Source organism: Opisthocomus hoazin, chromosome 32, assembly GCF_030867145.1.
Source record: "Opisthocomus hoazin isolate bOpiHoa1 chromosome 32, bOpiHoa1.hap1, whole genome shotgun sequence".
In the NCBI taxonomy this organism is placed as follows: domain Eukaryota; kingdom Metazoa; phylum Chordata; class Aves; order Opisthocomiformes; family Opisthocomidae; genus Opisthocomus; species Opisthocomus hoazin.
The window spans coordinates 2,949,517-2,967,036 of record NC_134445.1 but is presented as its reverse complement, the minus strand read 5'-3'; the positions used below and the strand labels follow the sequence as shown (position 1 = coordinate 2,967,036).

Below are 17,520 nucleotides of genomic sequence, written 5' to 3'. Positions count from 1 at the left end.
GTCTCACAGCAAGCAGCAAGGTCATGCTTACAGCTCAACACAGCCTGGCTCGATGGGTGCTGGCTCTTTTGGGGGTCCCAGGGGACAGGGGGTGGCTGAGAGCCCCCGGGACTGAGGCACGTTAACAGACAGGACCCTCATCCTCATTTATCTCCACTGCTTCCAGTGAGCAGCCCCTGGTTGCCATGGGTCTGCTGGTGTGGGACGCTGGAGGGGTGAGGAGCCCGGGCAAAGCGAGGTCCTGCCAGCCGGGGCCAGTGCCACCATCTGTGCCACTTAACCCTCCAGGGTGGCACCCAGAACTTGTCCCCTGCCTCCCCTTATCCACCCCTGCGCCCAGCTTCTCCGGCTGCAGCGGGCTCAGCCGCACTCCCTGCTGAGCCCCAGGAGCGGCTCGGGGGTCCTGCCCCGAGGCATTGCCCCGCTTGGGGACCCAGGAGACGGCCGAGCTGCTGGGCCCCGGGGTCTCTGTCCCGGAGGGAGCCTCTCCCTTTGGACCCTCGTGAGGAAATGGGGGTCTGCGGTAGGTGCGTCCTCCGTCCTCACCCAGCTGTGCCCTCCCCGGGGGCCACAGGTCCCCGGAGACCCCCAACCCCGCGCCCAGAGCCGGGGCTGCTCAGGGCTCCAGGTGCTTTTCTCAACCCTGGGGGACAAATCCAGACCCCCACCCCGACTTGGGCAGCAAGCTTGGCGCTGAGACCCCCGGCATGACACCCACCCTAACTCCATTCCCGGACCCCCAGCCTGCTCCGGTGAAATGCCCCCACGCTCGGGGGGCGACGAGGAGCTGTGCCAGCCCCATCGCTGCCCGGTGACGCCAGCCCTACCCGAGAGCTCCCCCGAGGCACTGGGATCCCCCCGATACTCAGCCCCCTCTCCCTCTGACCCCCCAGATTCGGGCAGGAGAGCCACCAGCTCCGGACAGCTGCCTGCCCCCTTCATCCCTGTCCCCCTCCTCATCCCTGCGCCCCCTTCTCATCCCTGCGCCCCCTCCTCATCCCTGCGCCCCCTCCTCATCCCTGCGCCCCCTCCTCATCCCTGCACCCCCTCCTCATCCCTGCGCCCCCTTCTCATCCCTGTCCCCCTCCTCATCCCTGCGCCCCCTTCTCATCCCTGTCCCCCTCCTCATCCCTGCGCCCCCTCCTCATCACTGTGCCCCCTCCTCATCCCTGCACCCCCTCCTCATCCCTGCGCCCCCTTCTCATCCCTGCACCCCCTCCTCATCCCTGCGCCCCCTCCTCATCCCTGCGCCCCCTTCTCATCCCTGCGCCCCCTCCTCATCCCTGCACCCCCTCCTCATCCCTGTACCCCCTTCTCATCCCTGCACCCCCTCCTCATCCCTGCGCCCCCTTCTCATCCCTGCGCCCCCTCCTCATCCCTGCACCCCCTCCTCATCCCTGCGCCCCCTTCTCATCCCTGCATCCCCTCCTCATCCCTGCGCCCCCTCCTCATCCCTGCGCCCCCTCCTCATCCCTGCACCCCCTCCTCATCACTGCGCCCCCTCCTCATCCCTGCACCCCCTCCTCATCCCTGCGCCCCCTCCTCATCCCTGCGCCCCCTCCCCTGCCTGCACCCCCTCCCCTGCCTGCACCCCCTCCCCTGCCTGCACCCCCTGCGCTGGCAGGGCAGGCAGCAGCCCGGGTCCCAGGGTAGCGATGCTGAGCGGCAGCTCCCGGGCAGGGCCGGGGAGATTTGAGCTGCCTGACAGATGGCCGGCTGCAACAGTTCCTGGGGAAGGGGTGGGAGTCCCCGCACCATCTGCCAGGGGTCACAGGTGACCCCCCCCAAACCCCGCCGCGGGGGAGGGAGGCATGCCAGAGCTTGATTTATAGAAATGCACTGGGAAACTGGGGAAGAGGCGGTTCGGGGGGACCCGGGATGGGTGCAGGTCGGCTCCCCGCCATCATCTCTCTTCCCAGCAGCGTGAGCATCGCTCCTCTCCCATGCCCGGGACCCGGGGCACAGCAGGGGCTGATGCAGGAGCCTGGGGGGGGGTAAGCTGTGGGTTCAAGCGCTGTGGGGCAGCTCGGGGCCTTGGCCAAGGCAGCTCGTGGCAGCTGGTAGATGCTCTCACGGCAGGATGGATGTGCCTGGAGCATCTTCATCCCACCTGGCTGTGGGATGAGGATGCTCCAGGCACCTCCATCTTTGCTAGAGCCCGGTCCTGAAGGTTTGTGGTGGAGATACCAAGAGGCAGCGGGTGGTTGCTGCTCGCTGCAGGGCTGCGCTGGCACAGGACCCAGTTCCTCCTCCTGGTTCTGCATCCCTCAGCCCATTCCTATCCCTGCCCGCCTGCCTGCATCGCTGCCAGCCTCCTCGATGCCAAACTTCTCGGTCTAGAAGGACCTCAGTACCCCCAGGCATCGCAGACACAGCAGGACCCCTGCCCACAGGTCCCCTGTGCCCCGCAGTCGCTGCCAGCCCCGCGCCCAGGGCTGGAAGCTGCTTTTCCAGCACCCATTTCTGGGTGAACAGAGACAAAAACCCCGCAGGGAAAGGTCGCCCACCGTGGCGCCGGTTGCTGCCGTGGTGGTGGGCGCAGTGCTGGGGGAGACTGATCAGTGCTTGGAGATGCTCAGGTGATGCTGGTGCTGCTCAGCCCTGCGTCTGCGTCCAGAGGAACCCCTCTGGTTACTGCAAGGCGCAGGGGAGCAGGGAGGGCCAAGGTGGGCACTTTTCTGGGTATCTGCTGGTCTGATGGACCCCCTCCACCTGCATCAGTTGAGGCTGGAGGAGGCTGCCAAGGCCTGGAGACTTCAGGTTCATACCCAGCCGCTCAGGGCAGGCAGAGCAAAGGGAAGGCAGCCGTCAGCGGGGCTCCCCGTACCCCACATTCCCTGCCCGCTGCTGGCTGAGACACCTCAGCATCCCCCGCCGCGTCACCCTCCGCCCCAAGGAGCTCCCCGGGGCCAGCGCGTCCCCTCTGCATCTTTCTGCCCTCGGGTCCAGCTCCCCGGAGAGGTCCCCTTCGACCGAGGGGAGCAGCACGGTGGGACCCTCCGGCCTCCCCCAAAGTGCCGGGAAATCGAACAAAACGAGCAGAGAAGAAAGGGAAGGGCAGGAGAGGAGGGGCAGGCGTCAGCAAGCTGCCTCCAGCCATCTGTTGCCAGCTCGGGGGGGCTCCAGGGCCCCCCCAGCTCTGCGGCTGATGGGGAGAAGGCTCGCTCTCGGGGGGGGGGGGGGACACATGACACTGCACGGTCGCATCCCCCACCTGAGCGCAGCCGTGTCGGGGGGTTTCGGAGGGGGCTGCTGGCCCTCCCTCCGCGGGGCTCGTGGGCTGCCTGGGTGCCTTCGCCGCAGCTGAGCTCGCTGGGAGGCTCGGGGGACCATTGGGTGCATGGAGGGAATATTGGGGTGTCCCCTCTGCTACCCCCAAAACCACCTGGCCAGATGTGCCCCCTCCTTGCACGTGGGAGGGGTGGGTGCAGCGACTGCCTGCGAACCAGGGCCAGGGCTCGGGCTTCGAGCTGGGCCAGCTGGGAAGGAAAAGCTCCGGGCAGCGTCGCTTTGGCCCTGCACTGGAGATGCTCCTGACTTCGACCAGCATTAGGACAGCCGGGTGCTGGGCACAGCTCTGCGGGGGAGGTTTTGAGCCTCCACCAAAAGCAGGGTGGTTTTCCCTGGTTTTTTCCCAAGTTTTCCCTGTTTTTCCCCATGTTTTCCCTGTTTTTTCCCATGCCATGCTGGGCACAGGGAACTGGGAGGTGGAGGAAGGCTTCGCCTTGTGATGCCCGAGCTGCTGGGAGACATCCACAGTGCTGGCAGAGCCAGGCTCCTCCAGGGAGGCTGCTGGAAGCCAGGTGGGACACCCCGAGGAGCATCTCCACCGGCGTGTGCGTGCCCGAGCCATTCCCCCACCCCGGGGCAAGGCGAACCACCCCGGGGGGAGGCAGGCACGGCCCCCCGGGTGTTGAAGGAGGGATGCTGAAAATTCAGGGGCCCCGGCAGGGATGTTCTGTCACCCCGCTGGGTCTCACCTTGTTGTCCCCCTTGGAAGCAGCTGAGCTTGGCGGTGAGATCCCTCCGGGATTTATCCCACCACGGACCAGGCTTTACGACCGCAGCCCTGGGTACCCCCACCAGCTCCTGGCCATTAGAGCTTTTGCAAAGTGAGGATGAAGAGGGTTACAGCTCCATCTGAGCCCCTGTAAGGCAAAGCCCCGCTGCATTATATCCTAATCCGAGAGGCCTTGGGGACCGTGACTCTAAGTGGAGGCTCTCTAATCCGCTCCCGTAAACGATACGGCACTAACTACCCCGATGGGACTCTGGCCACATCTGGTAGGAGAGCCTGCCGGGAGTGCCCAGCTCTACCTTTTGCTAAGAGGATGAGGACGTGGAGGGGAATAAGCTAAACCATTTACGCCGCGGGCACTTCTTTACCCTCTGCCATCAGACGTCTGAGCTGGCAGGATGGGATCTCCAGCTGGATGCACTTCCCCGGCCGGGCTGCTCCTCGCTGGGCTGCTCCCGCAAAATGCCCAGTGTGGATGCGGCCACCTCCCTTCACCGGGGCTCAGCGCTTTCAGGGGGGCAGAAATGCCCCCCCACCAGTGAGCCCCACGCTCTGCCCCATCCCCGGCGCGGCTCAGCACGCCGCCGCGATGCTCAGCTGTACGGTCAGGGAGACGTTGTCCCGCGTATGGGAAACTCCAAGGTGGCTCAGAAACCTTCTGTCCCAGCTCTGAGCACAAGTTAATTGAGAAAATGCCCCAAAACAAGCCAGCCCTTGCATGCATGGGGGGGGTCTGTGAGCAACGGGCTGGAAGGGACCCCCGCGCAGCGTCCCCGTTCTCCCCCAGCCCAACCAGGGACGCAGCGGAGATGGGTCGAGTCCTGCCGCGGTCAGGGCAGGAGGCCAGCCAGGGTTTAGGTACGGTAAATCCTGTTTTTCCAGTGATTCATCCTAATGATGAAAGGGGTGGGGGGACCAGAGCCCGCTCCGAGCCCACCAAGCAGCCAGGGAGGGGGCACGGAGCATCGCTGGCAGCTGGGCTGGGGGTCCGGCCGCAGAGCAGAGGTTAATGAGCGAGCGGCGCTGGGAGCCGCGGCGGCAGCGGCCGTTAGCCCATATGGACACGCGAGCGGCGGCGGGGGGGGGGATCGGCACGTGCCGGCGTCCCGCCCTGCGTTTGGGGTGGCAGACCCCCCCCCCTCTCCCTTGTGCTACCACAAACCACCCGAGACGCGGGGTTAGGCTGTTGATGCCCCGACGCGGAGCTGGTCCCTCCATCCCCCCCGCATCCCTCCCATCCCAGGGATGCTCTCCCTAGGATCAAATAATTACCCCCCCACGGGGAAAACCAGGACCACAACGTGACACCCGGGGGGGCTCCGACACCCCACGGCGCAGAGGGTGGGAGCGCGGCGTGGACCACGTGCCCGTCACGGGCGCTGCTTCCACCCCGGCCGTGGCACGGCGAGCGGGCAGGGGTGCCAGCGCTGCCGGGGTCCGGCCGTTGGAGAGGGAAGCCGAGGTCGCATCCGTTGCCCCCCGAGCTTCGGGTAACGGCCGAGAGCCCGCTGGGCCCCCTCGGCACCTTTCTGCTGCTCCCCGCGGGGACGCCGAGCAGCCAACTGTTCCCCGCAGAGGCTGGCGGGCTGCAGCCCGGGCTAATCCAATCCATCAGAGGGGTAATGAGCTATGAAAGTGCGGATTCAATTAAGGGGGATTGCGACGGAAGGCAGAGCCCGGCGGCAGACGGAGAAAGGAGCCCGCTCCCCTCTGAAAGGGTCCATCTGTGCCGCCGGGTCCCGTCTTTGTGCTCCCTGAAAGAGCCGGAGAGGCACAAAAGCGGCCGATTCCCCGCCGGGCACCGGCGCTGCGCAAGGGTCTGGCGATCCTGGCAGTCCTGGGGGGGGAAACTGAGGCACGGTGCAGTTAAGGGAGCAGCTTACGGCACCTGGGACAGAGTTTGGGGGGGAAAAGTGTGTACCCAGCTCTCTCGATGCTGGTTGCAACCGCGTTTTCGGGTGATTTGATTTAGATTTGTGAGTTTGGTGGGGTTTGTGAGGGGCTGCTTGCCCGGGAGATCTCCTTCCAGCAGCTCCACGCGGCCGCTTGCTCAGGGCCCCATCCGGAGCACGGGGGGGCTGTGGGAGGCAGGGTGAGCCCCCCACTTTGGGTTAGCCCTCGGGGCTGAGCTGGTCCTGATGCCACCCACCTCTTGACGCCCATCCCATCGCCCGAGGGGTCTTCATGCTTTCCTGGCCAGGTGATATCCCAGTGTCCCCTGAGCTTCCCAGTACCTCCAGCGCTGACACCAGCTTGGGCATCTCATGGGCACGTGGCTGAACCCAGCAAGCTTCACCCTTTGCAGAAACCCACAGCGGAGTCACCGCGCGTGGGGAGAGCGAGAATGGGAGCCTCAGGGTTTGCTGGGGTCTGTGCCTCAGTTTCCCCCCCCCGGGAAGGGCTGGGGGAGGTGGCAGTGCCATGGGTGGGTGCTTGAGGGGTAGTCAGCACCTGCCTGCCCTTGGCTCGCATCGCTGGGACTCATCCTGCATCTCCGGGGCTGGAAACACCCCCCGAGGCCTCTTCAGCCAAGAGGCTCCTGCCTGATGACAACTTGGGAGGGGTTGGGCCAGGGACGAGTTTAAAGATGGGATTATTCCTGTACAAATTCTGATTAAACCGTCCCCAAACCCTCCTTCTACAAGATTAAGCCGAGCTCTAATCTCGCCTGAGCAGCAAGACTTCGTCAATAACTCCAAATCTCTCCGCTGTTAGTTTATCTGGTGGGGATTAAGCTGGGAGGTTCCTGAACTTGTATTATAATATTTAAAAAAAAAAAAACAACCCAACCGACCCTGCGTGTGTGTTGGCCAGCGCAGGAGGGCTGCCAGCTCCCGCGTCTCAGCCGGGGATGGGACGGGATGAAGCGCCCGGTGCCACCCAGACGCCGGCGCGGGCTCCGGGGGTCTCCAGGGGTCTGTCCCTGTCCCTGCCCGCGCTGACGGAGCCGGGCAGCCCCGCTCCCATCCCAGCGCCGGCGGCCGGGCTGCCCGTCCCCACAGGCTGATCTGGGGACGTTTCGGGCTGCCAGCCCTTGCCGGGAGCGCAGATCCTCGTGTGTGGGACAGGGACGTGCTCTGCTCTGGGGGCTGGCACAGCTCCGGGATGAGCAGCCGCATCCCCATGAGCTCTGTTGGTGGCCCAGATATTTTCCATCCACTGTGCTGGAGCACCGGGGCTCAGGTCCAGGTGACACCCCAGGAACATCCCTCAGATGTGATCTCACAGAATCCCAGCATGGCAGGGGCTGGAAGGGACCTCTGTGGGTCACCCAGCCCAACCCCCTGCCCAAGCAGGGTCACCCAGAGCAGGGGGCACAGCACCGCGGCCAGGGGGGCTGGAATATCTCCAGAGAAGGAGACTCCACAACCTCCCTGGGCAGCCTGGGCCAGGGCTCCGTCACCCTCAGAGGGAAGAAGTTCTTCCTCGGGTTCAGCTGGAGCTTCCTCTGCTCCAGTTTGTGCCCGTTGCCCCTTGTCCTGTCACTGGGCACCACTGGGAAGAGTCTGGCCCCGTCCTCCTGACCCCCACCCTGCAGATATTTAGAGGCATTTCTCAGGTCCCCTCTCAGCCTTCTCTTCTCCAGGCTGAACCAGCCCAGCTCCCTCAGCCTCTCCTCGTAGGAGAGATGCTCCCGTCCCCTCCTCATCCTCGTAGCCCTCCGCTGGACTCTCTCCAGCAGCTCCTCATTTTTCTTGACCTGGGGAGTCCAGCACTGGACCCAGCACTGCAGATGGGGCCTCCCCAGGGCAGAGCAGAGGGGGAGGAGAACCTCCCTGGCCCTGCTGCCCACACTCCTCCTCATGCTCCCCAGGACCCGATCGGCCTTCTTGGCACCCAGGGCACGCTGCTGGCTCATGGTCACCCTGTCGTCCACCAGGACACCCAGGTCCCTCTCCGCAGAGCTGCTCTCCAGCAGGTCCACCCCAGCCTGTACTGGTGCCTGGGGTTGTTCCTCCCCAGGTGCAGGACCCTGCCCTTGCCCTGGTTGAACCTCATCAGGTTCCTCTCTGCCCAACTCTCCAGCCTGACCAGGTCTCGCTGGATGGCAGCACAGCCTGCCAGTGTATCCACCACTCCTCCCCATCTCAGAGGCTTCCAGACCAGGGCAGACGGTGGGAGAGGGGAAGGAGGTTCAAGTGCTGCATGTGGCATCCTCTGAATGGTCCATGGCTCCATGGTCCTCCCTCACCCTGGCCACCGGTCCCTGCAAGCCCAGCCGAGGGAAGACTCAATTCATGGTGGCATCTGCGTCTCCTTCTCTCTGTGTGGTCTCCAGACTCTGGCTCTGCTCTGGGCACTGAAGAGGGTCTCAGGAAGGACGGGACCCTGTGAGAGGGGCTCTTCGTGCTGCTGGAAGCTGTCACGGGGTTAACGTTGCCCAGGGACCGATGGGTCCATCGGTCAGGGATGTCCTGAGACTCCCCAGGGTCCAGGGGAGGGGGGTGACACCACTCCCAGCTGCACAACAGTCCCCCTTGGTCACCTCAAGCTCCCCTGGGTTCAGCCCAGCCCACCAGCACCAGAGTAAGACCATGAGAGGTCCCAACTATGAGCGGGACCCTTTGCCAGCCGCAGAATCCCTTTGGGTGCCAGGAGGAGATGCAGCACCTTCGGAGCCAGCGCGGTCCCCGGATCCCATGGCAGGGTGGGGATGGGGAAGGCTGGGAGAGCCGGGATGGCCCCGGAGGCGAGGGAAGCTCCGGCGCTGGCCGTGGCTGGACCGAGCAGATGCCGGGGGAGTGTTTCCCCTAATCCCCCGGCCCGGTGCCCGCTGCGTAAACGCTCTGTGCAGCTTTGCAAACAGATTGACCCACGGCTGAGCTGCAAAGAGCTTAGGGGCTCGACGGGGCCGGCGCCGGGATTTGTGCGAATTACCCGTACTGGTGGGAGGCTCCGGAGGGGCCGGCGGGATGGGGAGCCCGGTCCCAGCTCCACCGGGCCGGGAGGGGTGTGGGAAGGGGAACTTGCCCTCCCCTGGGTCCCCTGGCCCAGGCAGGGTGCAGGAGATGCAGCAGGGTGGTGGGACAGCCACGGGTCCCCAGTCAGATGGACGAGGTGCAGCCTTTGGAAGCTCCCAGGGCTTCCCAGCCTGGGATGTGCTGGCTGGGGCACTGCAGCTCAGGCTGGCCAGGCTCTTCTCGCCAGCATCCATCCCCACAGCGCATCCAAGGGGATCCATCTCCTCTGCTGTGACGTTGCCTGGCCCCATGCTCCAAGGACCTGGGTGGCCGGAGCCACGCACACCCCGCTCCGGGGCGTGGTGGGACGCTGGGCGGATGGACTGGAGGATGCTGGATGCTGCAGGGATGTGGACATTCCGTGCACAGGGGTTCCCCAGCTGCACAGCCATGTCCAGGAGCAACAGCTCGGACACATGGAAAGAAGAGACGGGTCCTGAAGGACGAAAACGTGCAAAGGATGCGTTGGTTTGCAACACGCGGCGGGAGCCTGAGGGTCGCAGCTTTGCCCAAGCCCAGTTTAAGCCTCGATGCCTGGTGGGTGCAGACAAGCTGCGTCCTGGCACATCCCAGTTTCCCCAGGATCAAGCACGGTGTCACCACGTCGATCCTCTGGGGACCGTGCGTCACGCCGCTCCTCTCCCGCCATCCCACATTAATCGGCAAGAAAGTTGGTTGCCAAAATCTGATGGCCCCAAGAGGGAAAAGATGATTAACTCAAGAACCAACAGCCTGATATTTCGGCTTAGTGGGAAAATCCTTGTGGTTTCCCAAGCTGGGCACATTAGGAGCTCAGTGGCTCACGGCGTTATCAGATTACAAACAATATCAGAATTACAGCTTTTAAATCTGGGGTTTAAAAAGACTTAGCAATTATACAGCTCTGGGCACTCCCACCCCGCTGTGGAAACCAGGGCGATGTGGACCCAGGACCCTCGGAGTGAAGAGCTGCTCCCAGCTGTGGCTTTTCCATGGACACCACAACCGCTGACCGAGCCGTGAGCCCGGCTGGTGCTGCACAGCCCGACCGCTGCCGTGAGAATGCCCAGTATGGGGTGGGGGGCACAGCACCCCTGCCTTGGGCTCTGCCCCACCTGCCCAGGGAAGAACAGCCTAGGAGATTGTTCCTAGCTGGCTTTTTTAGCTCTGATGGCCATCCTTCACCTTGCATGCTCCACGGCTGGCTTTTTCCTTCCAGTATCCCTAAAAAAGTCCTGGTTTTCAGCCAGCTCCCCCGAGGATGGGGCTGGCTGCTGGGATGCCAGAGAGGGGCTGGAAGAGCTGCTCTGCCATCTGAGGCAACATCCACATGGGCCTGGATGAAGACCCTGGGAGAGTTAAAGCAAAGCTGTAGAGCAGGGTGAGGGAGGGGATTCTGCCCCTTACTCCACTCTCGTGAGACCCCACCTGGAGTCCTACATCCAGCTCTGGAGCCCTCAACATAAGAAGGACATGGATGGAGCAGGTCCAGAAGAGGGCCAGAAGATGTTCTGAGGGCTGGAGCACCTCTCCTCCGAGGACAGGCTGAGGGACCTGGGGCTGTTCAGCCTGGAGAAGAGAAGGCTCCGGGGTGACCTTAGAGCAGCTGCCAGTGCCTGGAGGGGCTACAGGAAGGGTGGAGAGGGGCTTTTCACAAGGGCGTGTAGTGACAGGACAAGGGGGAACGGCTCTAAACTAAAAGAGGGCAGATTGAGATTAGAGATTAGGAAGAAATTCTTCCCCATGGAGGTGGTGAGGCCCTGGCCCATGTTGCCCAGAGAAGCTGTGGTTGCCCCCTCCCTGGCAGGGTTCAAGGCCAGGTTGGATGGAGCTCTGAGCACCCTGGGCTGGTGGAAGATGTCCCTGCTCCTGGCAGGGGGGTTGGAACCTGATGAGCTTTAAGGTCCCTTCCAACCCAAACCATTCTATGAGTCTAGAAGCTCAAGAGGTGTCTGGAGCAGTCTCTGCACGGTGTCCCAAACCAATGCTTACCCAGCAACTGGAGGTGTTGGAGAGGATGGACCATAGGAGGTTCCCAATACCTGTGCCAGCCTCCCTGGTCCTGCTTCCAGGAGAAAGAGGATCCTCCAATCTCAGCTGTGTCTTCACAGGCGAAGGGGAGAGTTTTTAACAAGGACTCGTTTGTTCTAGGTGCTAATTAGTCACTAAGGCTACCTTGCTGCAGCTGATGGACTCGACTGGCAGGGCTCAGCACCCGCTCGTCCCCAGTGGTTCTGTGGGTCCTGCTTAGGGCTGGTGGGAAGCAGTGTTGCCTCCCCACGAGCCCTTCCCAGCACCCAGACCCTGCCTGCCCCGTGCCCCCGGGCTGTGGGACCCCTCCCAGGCACGGAGAGGTGGGTGGTGGGGGGTCATGGGGACCCACCAAGGCGTGGGATGGAGAGGGACCCCCACCTGGGTCACCCATGGGGGAAGAGCGAGCTGCCCCATCGGTGCCCACAGCCTGGGGAACGTGCCATGCAGCGAGCGCGTCAGTTCTCAGCTCCTCCACCCCGCGTCCTGCAGAGACCCGGGGGGGGATTTCAACAAACCCGAGTGCCGGCCAGCAGACCCGCGGACCCCCGAGCTCCTCGAGGACGCCTCACCCTGCACACACAGACCCCCAGAGGGGCATTTCCCTCGCCCCCCCGCGCGTGTGCCGGGGCCCAGCTGCGCACACACGCGGGAGCAGGGCAGCGTTTGCCCCGCGTTGGCACAGCTCCCTGCCCTCTTGGCACGGGCTGGGGCTGCTGGAAGGGGCGATTCCCCTGCTGTCGGGCACACACGCGCCCGGGGGACCTGGCACCGAGCGGGGCTTGGCCACCGGCCAGCGAGCCAAGGGGCTGGGGGGGGCCGGGGGCACAGCTGGACCCCGGGCACCAGCGGGGCAGCCGGCCGCTGTCCTGATCCCACGGCTCCCAGAGCATCGCTGCGGGGGTCACGCTGCCGGCAGGCGTGTGTTCCTGGGTGTGCACACGCGTGTGCGTGCTTGTCCGGCGTGTTACGGGAGGCGTGTGGGGGGGGGGTTGTGTGCACGCTTGCACACGCGTGTGCGGCCGTAGGCATCCGGCACCGAGCGGCGCAGGAGGGCTGCGAGTGTCTGTGTGCCCGCGCAGAGGCTGTGCCCCCGCGTCTGTGCACGCGCCTGGCCCTGCGCGCGTACGTGTGCAAGCGTCGCAGGGTTTCGAATGTGCTTGTGGATATTTGTGTTGTGCAGACGTGATGGGAAGGCTTTCCCCACTTCCACGGGCTGCAATAACCCCCAGCCCACGGCACAGACCGGGGCAGGGCGAGACCCATCCCCAGGTGGGTGCATCCCTGGGTGGGTACATCCCCGGGTCGGTGCATCCCCAGGTAGATGCATCCCTGCGTGGGTGCATCCCTGGGTGGGTGCATCTGTGGGTGGGTACATCCCCGGGTCGGTGCATCCCCAGGTATTTGCATCCCTGAGTAGGTGTATCCCTGGGTAGGTGCACCCCCAGATAGGTGCATCCCTGAGTAGATGCATCCCTGGGTGGGTGCATCCCTGGGTGGGTGCATCCCTGGGTGGGTACATCCCTGGGTGGGTGCATCCCCAGGTATTTGCATCCCTGGGTAGGCGCATCCCTGGTTGGGTGCATCTGTGGGCGGGTGCATCCCCAGGTAGGTGCATCCCTACGTGGGTGCATCCCTGGGTGGGTGCATCCCTGGGTGGGTACATCCCCAGGTAGTTGAATCCCTGGGTGGGTGCATCCCTAGCTGGGTGCATTCCTGGGTTGGTGCATCCCTGGGTGGGTGCATCCCCAGGTAGGTGCATCCCTACACAGGTGCATCCCTGGGTGGGTGCATCCCCGGCTGGGTACATCCCCGGGTCGGTGCATCCCCAGGTAGATACACCCCTGGGTGGGTGCATCCCTGGGTGGGTGCATCCCTGGGTGGGTACATCCCCGGGTGGGTATGTCCCCGGGTCGGTGCATCCCCAGGTAGGTGCATCCCTGGGTCGGTGCATCTGTGTGTGGTGCATCCCCAGGTAGGTGCATCCCTGGGTGGGTGCATCCCCGGGTGGGTACATACCTGGGTCGGTGCATCCCCAGGTAGGTGCATCCCTGAGTAGATGCATCCCCGGGTGGGTGCATCCCTGGGTGGGTGCATCGCCAAGCAGATGCATACCTGGGTGGGTACAGCCCAGGGTAGGTGCATCCCCAGGTGGGTGCATCCCTGGGTGGGTGCATCCCCAGGTAGTTGAATCCCTGGGTGGGTGCATCCCCGGGTGGGTACATACCTGGGTCGGTGCATCCCCAGGTAGGTGCATCCCTGAGTAGATGCATCCCCGGGTGGGTGCATCCCTGGGTGGGTGCATCGCCAAGCAGATGCATACCTGGGTGGGTACAGCCCAGGGTAGGTGCATCCCCAGGTGGGTGCATCCCTGGGTGGGTGCATCCCCAGGTAGTTGAATCCCTGGGTGGGTGCATCCCTGCGTGGGTGCATCCCTGCGTGGGTGCATCCCCAGGTAGCTGAATCCCCAGGTAGGTGCATCCCTAGTTGGGTGCATCCCTGGGTTGGTGCATCTGTGGGTGGGTGCATCCCCAGGTAGGTGCGTCCCCAGCCCATCTCTCTCCCCGAAGCAGCCGCTCCCCACTTGTTTGGGGGACACACGACGTCTCGTCTCCTCGCCAGCCCCCTGCCCACCTCACGCCTGCCCTGCGCCTCAGCCCTGGCCCCGCTCGGGGCCCTTTGCAGCACGGCTGCAGCTGCGGGTCCCCCCAGAGAGCCCCCCGCCCTCGCCCCGCGTGGGGCAGCGGCAGCCGTGTGCCGGGCACAGCTTGCGGGGACGAGGCGCTTCGGCAGCTCCCACCGGGCTCCCGGCAGCAGCCGGCGCGCGGGGCTGGGGGACCGGGAGGCACTGAGGTGTGCGAGGACACGTGGAGCTGGGGGTCCCCACGCGAGGGGCCACGGGGAGCAGGCGCAGAAGCCCTTTTGGGTTTTTAGCACAGATGAGGAATGAGGGCTGATGGGTGCCTTGAGGGCCGGGTCACGCACACCCTCGCCCTCGGCAGGGGCGACGGCTTGGACGGGGTGGAGTCGGGACGCCCGCGGTCCCTGCACGGAGCGGGCAGGATGCGTCCCCACGTCGATGCGTTCCTCGCAAGAGTACGTGCACGCAGGACGGTGCCTCAGCACGTATGTGCGTGGCGTGTCAGCGTGCACGCGTGCAAAGGGTGGCCCACACGTGTCCGTGGGGATCCAGGCGCATCCGTGTAGGTGCACATGTGTGGGGGGGGCAGCACGTGTGGCTGACCACGGGTGTGTTTGCACACGTGTCTATGTGTGTGCGAGCGTGTGCTCGAGGCGTGAACGCCGGGGCCAGGCGGGCTGAGCCCCGGGGCAGAGCCAGCAGCAGCTCTGTGTTGAACGCAGCCACCCAAGCCCCGCAGCCGAGCCCACCACCACCGCCCTGCCCATGGAGATGACCTTCCCAGGGAGGCCCGTGGCTGGTGCTGGTCCCATGGCCAGCACCAGCCACCAGCGGCAGCGCGTGGAGCCCAGCCCCAAGGTCAAGGATCCCAGCTGGACCCCAGCACGGGGGGGGTTCGGGTCCTCTGGTTGCCCCCAGGCAGCCCCTCACCACCACCACCGTGTTGAAGAGCACGGAAACGGAGATGAGAGCGCTGGGGCAATGCTGCTTGAAACAAGACCACAACTTTATTTGAGCTAAAAACCCAATTCTGCTTTCTTTACAAAAGGATAAACATTTGCTCTCAGTACAAAAGGGAAGAAGCCCCAGCACCCGGAGCTCAGGTCAACTCCAAATTCCCAACTCTGTACAAAACACCTCTGCAGAACAGGGAGGTTTGGCCAGCCAGGCTCGCGAGGCCAGTGGGACATCAAAAATAATTGCCTGGATTTTCTTGAGAAACAAAAATAGTTGCATAGCCTTCAAAAGTTATTGCTCATCTAGAAATACAAGGGACAAGCTGGGAGCTGCCGGGCACAATCAGCCTCCGAAAGCCAAGAAATGGCCATGTTAAATATGCAGTTCAACATTAAATATGTAACCCCGTGGTTAAATACTTGGTCTCATCACCAGAAAAGAGACCGTGAGGGCAGGAAATAAAATAAATTAAATAAATAATGGCTAATAAATAATCCTGGAGCAACAGCACTGCAAAAACTACACGTCTCCACAAAGCTATCTCCAACTAAGCGCTTGGAAGTCGACTGGAAAACGAGGAGGTTGTTCAGCATGTTCCACACTGCGCGTAAAATGGAAGGAAATAAATTAGACCCCACACACAGAGTAAGTAATAAATAAACCGGGAAATTAAGACACACTTCTTTTGGCAGGGCGTGTTCAGGGCACAGATCAAGATAAAGAACGCTACGAACCGTAAGAAGACGCGGCCCTGGTCAGGAGCAAAGGTTCAACTCTTCCAGCCAGGGTGTTTGTGCTCTGAAAGATCAACAGTCCCTGAAGGAGGTTTCAGGATCCACGTGCTGCTTCTCATGCTGGATGTAGGTTGCAGGCGAGGCCTGAGGCTCAGGAGAGGACGGGCAGCAAGGTTCAGTGCAGGAGGCACTGGAGGGACCACCACAGAGAAGCTCTGAGCCTTGCTGGAGCATGCCATCCCTGGATGATACAGTGGTAGCAAAGAGAAGGTTCTCCACTGAGTGGGAAGCTTCAGGGAGGAGAAACCTTGTTGGTCTTCTGCAAGTCGTCAAGATCATTCCCATCTCTGCCAGCCCACCTGGCTATGGCTGAACTGGGAAAACCTTGATCCCATTGGAGGGTGTGGAAGAGGAACCAGTCATCCCAAGAGGCAAGAGGGGCTTGTCTCCACCTGACGCGAGACAGAGGTGTGCCCGTGTCCCTCCACCCCAGGGACAGAGGAAAAGGAGCCGTAACATCTTGGCAATGGACGATCCCAAGTGCTGGAGTGCGTTCAGGCAGGAAGTCCTGCAAGGTGAAGCCACCTTCATGAGCATCTCTGGGGGAGAGGGAGCCGGAGGCAACAGCTCAGCTTCCAGCAGTGGCTGATCAGAGTTCGGCTGTCAGGAAGGGTTCACGTGGCTCCTGGCGACAGCTCAGAACTCAACAAGGTGGCACCAGTGCAGACCTGTTGGGAGGGGACGAGAAGGCCAGCTGAACCTTCCACAGTGCTGCCCTGCAGAGATGCTCAGAAGTCTCACACCCCGCAGCGGCGATATCCTCGCTCCAGTTGTGTCCTTTCTAGAAACAGCTCCACGACGCGGCTGAACTTCTCTCTGCGTCAAGAATTTGGGTCTAACTCTGCTTTGCTATTCATTGAAGATGGCGTTGAGCTGAGGCCCGGCCACGTGGTGGGGGTAGGACTCATAGCTCATGTCTATGGGGATCTCGTAGCGGGGCACTGTGTTTTGGAAGTGAGAGGCATGTCCATGTGCTCCAGCCAGGCTGACTGAAGGATAGTGGGCCATGAAGGTGTAGGATTTATCCAGGTCTGGAGATCCGTCTTGCTTCAAGGAGAAGTTCCCGCTGATGCTCAAGGGCGGCGTCAGGGGACCCTCGTAGGGGGGAGTGGTGCAGTCAGAGGGATGGTTTCCAAAAGAAGCATCCACCAAGCTCTTGAAGGTCGGAGGCTTTAAATGGAGCAGATGTGTTTCCATGGTCCCGTAGGGTGGGCTTGGGAGCCCCGGGGACTGGTAGCTGAAGGGGTGGCTGGATATGGCCGATTCACACACCGGGGACTTTTCTTCATGCTTCTCCAGGAACAAGGTCTGCGGTCCCAGCTGCAGACAGCCAGCCACCAGGTTGCTGGTGGGCTGGGACAAGCCCTTGCAGAGCATCTCCACAAAGCTCTTTCCTTCAGGAGTCTGCCCCGTCTCGAGCACCTCAGACAGAGCCCAGATGTAGTTCCTTGCAAGCCTCAGTGTCTCGATCTTGGACAGTTTCTGAGTCTTGGAGTAGCAGGGCATCACCCTCCTCAGGTTGTCAAGAGCATCATTCAGACCATGCATCCGCGTGCGCTCCCGGGCGTTGGCCTTCACCCGCCGGGCCCTGAACCGCTCCAGCCTCGCCTTGGTCATTTTCTTCTTCTTTGGCCCTCTTCTCTTCGGCTTTTCCCCATCATTCTCTTCCTCCTCTTCTTCCTCAATGCTGTCGTGCTCTTCATTCAAGCCAGGCATCAGCCCAAAAGGACCTTGCCTGCCCTCCTCTTCCTTCAGCTCGTCTTTGGAGCTCAGCGTTTCGTCCATCCAGGCATGGGTGCTCACGAGCTCCGCCATCTCTTTGGGCTTGGCAGACGTCTTGGTCATCTCTGATCTCTGCAACAAAGGGACAAGGAGGAGTTAACGAATTCCAGCAGGAGAGTCCCTCAACGTGTTGAGGGCATTAGGAACTGAGCTCAGAATCATCTTCCAGAGCCATCAGCTGCTTTCTGTCCACCAGTGGTACCTACAGAATCCATTTATCCAGCATCTGTCTACCTACAACGATCTCTGGTGAATTTTTGGGGGAGCCACTGAAGCCTCTCCCTGGGGCCCAGCAGCTCATTTCCAAGGCTCAGGGCTTCCAGCAATTCCATTTTTGGGTTATTCCCGCTCACAAGG

At 62.8% G+C, this 17,520-nt stretch overlaps 1 protein-coding gene across 1 annotated transcript; it reads right to left on the bottom strand.

Moving 5' to 3' along the window:
* Positions 1-16,230: 16,230 nt before the first annotated feature.
* On the bottom strand, positions 16,231-17,226 carry NEUROD4 (neuronal differentiation 4). Its single transcript, XM_009941886.2, has one exon. The coding sequence runs from the start codon at positions 17,224-17,226 to the stop codon at positions 16,231-16,233; it is 996 nt and encodes a 331-aa protein (XP_009940188.2).
* Between the last annotated feature and the right edge of the window lie 294 nt (positions 17,227-17,520).

Bases quoted from the DNA above. Each gene is read 5' to 3' on its own strand.
- NEUROD4 (XM_009941886.2), bottom strand. From the start codon at position 17,226: ATGACCAAGACGTCTGCCAAGCCCAAAGAGATGGCGGAGCTCGTGAGC.